This window comes from Argentina silus (assembly GCF_951799395.1).
Source record: "Argentina silus genome assembly, chromosome: 4".
NCBI lineage: Eukaryota > Metazoa > Chordata > Actinopteri > Argentiniformes > Argentinidae > Argentina > Argentina silus.
Window position 1 is genome coordinate 17,902,836 of NC_139658.1, and position 7,500 is coordinate 17,910,335.

The 7,500-nt window shown below is 46.1% G+C and overlaps 2 protein-coding genes across 6 annotated transcripts in view; both read left to right on the top strand.

Moving 5' to 3' along the window:
• The window catches only part of ikbke (inhibitor of nuclear factor kappa B kinase subunit epsilon), an 8,622-nt gene extending 4,439 nt beyond the window's left edge, over positions 1-4,183 (top strand). For all 4 annotated transcript variants that reach the window (XM_083668421.1, XM_083668422.1, XM_083668420.1 and 1 more), the window contains exons 11-21: positions 245-336; positions 520-621; positions 782-839; positions 1,011-1,123; positions 1,306-1,382; positions 1,504-1,543; positions 1,815-1,916; positions 2,229-2,325; positions 2,517-2,608; positions 2,881-2,952; positions 3,107-4,183. In XM_083668421.1, coding sequence (XP_083524547.1) covers positions 245-336; positions 520-621; positions 782-839; positions 1,011-1,123; positions 1,306-1,382; positions 1,504-1,543; positions 1,815-1,916; positions 2,229-2,325; positions 2,517-2,608; positions 2,881-2,952; positions 3,107-3,170 — 909 coding nt within the window. In that variant the 3' untranslated portion in view covers positions 3,171-4,183. The remainder of the gene's footprint in view (positions 1-244; positions 337-519; positions 622-781; positions 840-1,010; positions 1,124-1,305; positions 1,383-1,503; positions 1,544-1,814; positions 1,917-2,228; positions 2,326-2,516; positions 2,609-2,880; positions 2,953-3,106) is intronic.
• A 1,910-nt stretch (positions 4,184-6,093) lies between these two features.
• The window catches only part of rassf5 (Ras association domain family member 5), a 31,381-nt gene continuing 29,974 nt past the window's right edge, over positions 6,094-7,500 (top strand). For both annotated transcript variants that reach the window (XM_083668933.1, XM_083668934.1), the window contains exon 1: positions 6,094-6,997. In XM_083668933.1, the coding sequence (XP_083525059.1) occupies positions 6,124-6,997 (874 nt within the window). In that variant the 5' untranslated portion in view covers positions 6,094-6,123. The remainder of the gene's footprint in view (positions 6,998-7,500) is intronic.

Below are 7,500 nucleotides of genomic sequence, written 5' to 3' on the forward strand. Positions count from 1 at the left end.
CAGAGAAAATGGCTGGTTTGTGGCAGATAGAAACGTATTCTAAAAGCTTAAATATCCCCAAAACCCTTTTCTAAGTCAGGGTTAACCTGTCAATGTTTCCTTTACAGTAAAACACCTTACAGTGAGTCATAGCTTTCGTTTTTGACTAATGTACATATCTGAGCCCCTAAACCACCCTTTGTCTCCTCCCTGTTCACGATCCTCTCTCTCTCTCTCCCCCCCCCCCTCCCCCCGTCCTGTGTAGGTCATAGTAGGGGTGGTTCATCAGTATCTGAGGATAGTGCGTTTATTGCACACAGAGAGAGAACTGCTCCTGCATGGATACTACAGCTACATGTGAGTTCCCCCCCTCCCTCACACACACACACACACACACACACACACACACACACACACACAGAGTCCAAACCATGCTGAAAGACAGAATCCATCCAAAACCAATCATTCATGCTCTCTGCCCTCCCTCTCTCACCCATGCTCTTTCCTTCCCCCCCCCCCCCCCCCCCACCTTTCCCCCAGAGTGAAGATGTGTCGGGAGTGTGGAGACGCGATGCTCAGTATCAGCATGGTCAACATGAGGCTACAGTCCTGCCTCCACTCAGAACACAGGCTACATACATTGTGAGTGAGACAATACACACACACGCATGCACACACACACACACACACACACACACACACACACACACACACTGTAAGTGGGAGAGTGAATGTGATGGCATTAGAGAGCAGAGCATGCTTACTTTATCACCGCTGAGCTCCTCTCCTCTCTTCTTCTCAGAGGCCAGGTTCCCCCTCTGAATCCATCCTCCACTGACAACAGCAAGAAGCTCCAACTGGTAAGAACCAACAACAAGCAGTCAATATCAGAGAAATCCATTTCAACAGTTTGGGAGGAGGTTTGGACACCACACAGGCTATTTGCCACTGATTGCCTCCCCCCTGTAGATCAGAGAGTTTGTGAGTAACGTACGAGATGTTATAGGTCTCTCCCCTTGTTCTCTCTATAGATCAGAGAGCACCTGCCTGCGTATACAGCTGGGATCCGAGAGTTCCAGAATCGACTGGAGCAGCTGAAGGTGGAGGTGGCCAAGTACTCTGAGAGTCTGGCTGATGACAAAAGGTGAGACTGGAACCATGGGTTTACAGTCCACAGAACAGACATGAGTGCATAAATCCACTATACAAGAGCATGCAGATTTGCACTGCACCAGTAGTGAATTAGTGCATGATTTGGGCCACAGGGGACACAGCTCTGCGTTCTGAGGTGTGTGTGATATGAACTTTGAACTCTGACCTCTACAGCCGACAGAAGATGAAGGTCCTACTGGAGAAGATACTGGGTATCCACAAGCTGTATCGCAAGGACAGACTCACCGGAAGTATGTGTGTGTGTGTGTGTGTGTGTGTGTGTGTGTGTGTGCACCCTTGCATGCCTTACACTTGTGTGTGTTTGCCCATATGTGTTGTATGCTAAATCACTTTCCTGTGATTCTGTTTTAGAGCTGGCCTACAACGATGAGCAGATCCACAAGTTTGAGAAGTGAGTTTTTCATCCCTGTTTGTTCATATCTGAACTACTAGAACTGCTGTACTAGAACTGCTGTACTAGAACTGCTGTACTAGATCTACTATACTAGATCTGCTGTACTATAACTGCTGTACTAGAACTGCTGTACTATAACTGCTGTACTAGAACTACTGTACTAGATCTGCTGTACTAGAACTGCTGTACTAGAACTGCTGTACTAGATCTGCTGTACTAGGTCCTTTGATCTCCTCTGATAGGTCATACCTCCCTGTGTCTCTCTCAGGATCCACCTATCATCTCATATCAAGCGTGTGAAGAGTCTGTTCAGAGAGGACTGTCTACAGAGATACAGAGACCTGCTGACCTCAGCTGCTACATGGTGCAGGTCAGAGTCCTGAGTTCACACACACGCACACACGCACGCACGCACACACACACACACACACACACACACACACACAGACCTATCTGACCTCAAATCAAATAAAGGTTTATTTAACATATTCACAGATGTAACAGAACAAATGAAATGCTTGAGACAAGGATATGAAAAAGAAGAGAGAATATTAACAACAAACACAGTATGCAGTGTTACCTCACTTCCGCTTTGAGCAGACGAGGTCATGGCTTTTGTATTTCAACAGTCAGTAGTATACAGAATATTAGATTCCTCTTCTTGTCTCCTGTGTTGTCTCAGCGTTCTCCATGAGATACGGAGCAGGCTGGAGGACTTCAGCAGCTTCTCCCGAGGCCTGATGAAAGACCTGGAGATGTGTGAGGAGCGCCAGAACAAGGTTAACCTCTGACCTTTAACCCGTGACCCATAATGGCTCACTGCAGCCAGATATCCTTAATTGTATACTAAACCATATAGCTGTCCCCAACCTCATTTATTCTCATCTGTTAACAATGTCAAGGCTATTCATGTATTCATCATCCACACTGATGCCGATAGTGTAACTCATATTCATGTGCTCCCCTTCAGACCCTGGACAGAGTCCTCCTCAGGCTGCAGCCTGGGACAGGAGGACAGGTGACAGCAGACACACCCAAGGACAGGGACCACATGGTCATCAGGTGTGTGTGTGTGTGTGTGTGTGTGTGTGTGTGTGTGTGTGTGTGTGTGTGTGTGTGTGTGTGTGTGTGTGTGTGTGTGTGTGTGTGTGTGTGTGTGTGTGTGTGTGTGTGTGTGTGTGTGTGTGTGTGTGTGTGTGTCTCTGTCTGTCTGTCGTGTATGTCTGTCTGGTGTGTATGTCTGTGTCTGTGTGTCTGTCTAGTGTGTGGCTATGAGCAGTGGTAAAGTTAGTGGTGTGAGACTGATGGTTTGATAATATGTTTAACTGGTTCAGGATGCACCGTCTGAAGGAGGAGATGGAGATTGTAGTGAGAGAGCTTCAGTGCAACAACAGCGTCATTGAGAGGTCAGTTAACCCTACTGTAACATCGACCTGTAAAGTCTGGATCAGTTAAATCTTCACACTAGTACAGATCACTACTGACTAGTGATCCACCATAAGAGGGTTATGTATATGTGCATGGTTGTATCAGATATGTGTGTGTTTGTGTCTCCTGCAGTTTGGGAGTAGTGAACGCAGCAGCAACACTGCAGCCAGCTCTACCCAGGCCCACCACAATGTGACCAGACAACATCACCACAGACACACACAGACACACACAGACACACACACACACACACACACACACACACACACACACACACACACAGTCTCTATCTCTCTCAGACACAGAATATATAGGAGAGAGAGAAAGGATGGATCTTTGGTATACGACACAAGATATAATCTGATGCACCTCCATCAAAGAGATGCTATCTGCACTACAGTATTCTTGACAAGCTTCAGACCAGCAGCCATTCATCAATTGAACAGTAAATGGACACATACTTGATGTTGGTGGGAGGTTGTTTTTATGTTTTCGGCTGATGAAGCAGTTGAGGACACATTTTTTATTTGTAAGAAAGGGGGGAGTGGGAAAGAGAGAGATAGAGAAGGGAGTGAGGGAGGGAGGGAAAGGCACAGTAAGGTAGTTAGAGAGATGAAAGAGAAAGAAAGACGAGAAAGGGAAAAGAAAGAGAGACCACTTAGTAAAGAGAAAGCAAGAAAAGACCTCGTATGACACACACACAAGGGCCCAATACAAACCTCATTATTGCCTTTAGTGTTATCGTATTTTTAATAGATTGCCATGGTGATGGACTGTTATTGTAACTGGGTTAGATTCCTAACTCAGCTGCTGTGGAAGCCCCTGACCTCGTCTCCTTTAATCTCCACCATAGCAACTTTTATCTGGACAATTCTTAACAACAAACGACTAACGTGATTAATATTGACTTCTGCCTCTATTCTGCTGACTAGATGATTACAGAGATAGAGAGACAGAGAGCGATAGGGGGGGGGGGGAAGGGGGGGGGGGGTTAGAGAGACTCACACATACAGTATACTCAGTGCTTCTGTTGTCACTGGACAAACGTGGTCATCAAGCAGAACCAGGAGGGGAAACTGGGGATGTCATGGTGTGTTTACTATTGCTAATTTAGTTTACAATCAGAGCACACGTTCATTACATTCAGAGCACGCATGCATGGCATGTCATGTGATTTCTCTTGATCTGTCCCATGAATAAACTGTCTGAACCATACAATGTGTCCTCAATGTGAATCATACAATGTGTCCTCAATGTGAATCATACAATGTGTCCTCAATGTGAATCATACAATGTGTCCTCAATGTGAATCATACAATGTGTCCTCAATGTGAACCATACAATGTGTCTTCTTCTCTATAGTACAGAATGTACAGAAGTCACACGTGTTCACACAAGCAGCACATTGTTGAACACACAAGGGACACACAAACACAGAGTATGTCTAACTTCTGGTCTCCTTTTTGGGGGAGGGAGGGAGGTGGGGGGATTCTGGCCATATGAATATGACACAGAGAGACACAAAAAAGCGTTCAGATATGGGAAATTCACAGGCCCACACCCCTGGATTCCCCATCAGACCACAACAGACCAACAACAATACCAAAACAACACACCACAACAACACACCTTCATATTCAACACGTAGACAGTAACTTCTCCATTAATATAAACAACGGCCCTTGTCAAATGGAAAGATGACAAGAGGGAACATGAAATAGGTGATTTCATCACAGAGTGAGATAAACACATTGTCAGTGTGAAAGTGAAAGGTCAGATGGCTGGGTCTTGTTTCACATATCAGATGAGGGTGTGTGTACTGTGTGTGTGAGAAAGAGAAGGTGGTGGTGTTGGGGGGGGGGGGGGGGTTCTGCAAACCTCTGGGGGAAATTCTGTCCTGCGGGGGGGACGAACTCACCCTGTCATGCGGTTTCCGATAACAGATGATGTTTTGTTTTGTGAGACTGATTTTTTTTAAACTTTCCTCCTTGTAACTAGATAAGTACAACGGTTTGCTTTAGAAATCTATTTTCTTCATAGGCTGCTTGATTTAATTACAGTCTAATCTTAAACCACTGTGCTGGTTTATTGCAGAGACTGTGTGTAATGATCAAAACAGAATACTAAACAAACAATACATTTTGTCCTACTTTTTAAAATTGTTAATTTATTCTTTATTTAACCAGAGAAGTCAAATGTTGTTTTTTTCAAGTGAGCCCTGGCCAAGAAGGCATCACACACAAAGTTGTACAGGCATAAAAGACACAAGGCTGTTTGTAACATAGTATATCAATTACTTGGTGAAAACAAAGTGCATACAAGAACTTAAATGGTGAGCATGTGCACACCATGGTCAACAGCCTTCCAATCTGGAATTATAAATCACCAATCCAAGTTTCATGGTGATTGGCCTTATACACAAACATACACAAATGTATCTGTTTTTCGTCTTACAGTTAAAGATGGCCATCCTGCTGACTGATACAGTTTGCAAAGATGAGTAAATTAGAATTTGTGAAAAAGAGAAATGTAAGAAATAAGGTTTCAGGATACAGTAGGAATACAGTGATTGTCAATTACTAATGCTGAGAACTGTTTAGAGGTTCAGTGTCAATTACTAATGCATTTAGAAGTGTTTAGAGGTTCAGTGTAATGCCAACAGATGTTTTGTCAGACGACTACTATCTTTCACAGATTGTTTTTCTGGTATGACGATGTCTGTTGTTGATGAACTTGGTGATGTGATATAAATGTCAAACTACGCGTTGCCTAGCCACCATCCTCTTTCTTCTCATCAAGAGTAGGAGGTCTGGAATGTATATGGTACAGGTGTATGTGCTGGTCCCATGACCACAGCGTTCATGTTTCAAACCCTGCTCCTGCTGTTCCTCCTCAATCAAAAGCAGTAGTAGTTGTAATAGCAGTAGACATTTAATCCCTTTTGGTTAAATTGACATGAAAAGGTAATCCGTGGATTAGAGCGCGCGGCCGCTTTAAAGGTGCTCGTGCCTGGAGCCCGTGGCATTTAAACGCGGTGACAATCATCGCTTGCGTCACACTACTACTACATGCCTGGCTCGCGCCTCAATTTAGTTTACATTCAGAGCACACACGCACAAATACACACACGCACCGTAAAGCCCAGAGCAATGGCGTCTGCGAGTGTGGTAGGACAGCACCCGGGTCCACATCGCCTCGACTCGGAACCACAGCTTTTCTTCCACAAACTAACGGCGAGCGGGAAGAAGAAAATAACGAGGATATCTTCACTAGAGATGATGTTCAGGAAGAGCTCGGTAAAGGGGTCGGTAAAGACCAGAGGGGAACCAACAGTCTCAGCAGCACCAGTGGAGTCATTAAATCACTCACTGTCCCCTGGACAGCAGGGAGAAACAACCGGGACAGGAGGAGGGAAGTCCGGGGAGGGATGCGGTACTCAGCCCGCTCAGACGCCACGTAGCCCGGACAGAGACAGAGAGGAGGAGGGCATGGACTGCGACACCAGCAGCAGTGAGAAAGGGTGCACCGTGAGAACCTCGGCAGGGATTCAGGAGAGGGGTAAAACCATACAAAGCAGCGACTATAACAGCAGTATCAAGTGTGACTCAAATCAAAACACAGGTGGTCGGAGGGGGGTTTCAGTAAAGACTGTCACCAATGTCATGTCAAGCGTACCGGCTACCAACGGACACAGTGGCGCGCACTCACACCGGGACTTGACCAAGGGGAGACGCGCTTCCCAGGGCAGCACTGGTCAGTCGAGCGTGCCACCCGGGTCGGTAACCGGTGTGGAGACCGGGGGGTTGCCGCTGGACCGGTTAACCCAAGGCAAGACCGGGGTCGTGAGACTCGCGCGTACCGAGAGCCATCGGAGGGAAGCTTGGTCCATTTTCCCGCAGGAGGAGGACCCGCGCGTGCAGGCGGAGAGGGGCGAGGGCCACCGGTTCGAGCCCAAGCCCTTTACGCAGGACTGGTGCGACGCGTGCGGTCGCCAGATCAGTGCGCAGGCGCTCAAATGTCAAAGTAAGTAACAGCAGCATCTTCAGTAGAGGACAAAGTATCGAAAGTTTGCTTGAGCAGAGGAGACATTTGTTGTGTAGCTTATTGCCCTAACAGAGGCCTATTTGACATTACTAGACATGTCTGTCAATTTCCAACAGAGGGGATGAATGGTGGCCTCCTCCCAATTATGGGTAGTGTATGAAACCGACATGCATTTCTAAATATGTGGCTGTGTGTGTTTCTATGGCTGTACATTTGTTTCTGTTCCATGGATGAGATCTGTTTGTGGTGTTTTACTAATTTAGTCTGACAGTGACAACGTGCATTAGGCTAGCCTACATCTTATACAAAGCTGTGGAAATGTGTTTGATTGGAATCCTTTTGTTTTATTATTGCACGTGTTTAGATGACAGTGCAGAATGCCATGGAGGAGTAGGTGTGCAGTGACTTGGAGATGACACTAGGGGACATCACATCAGAGTGAATGCTGCCTGGCTATTATTGGGCTGTGATGTGAAGGGCAA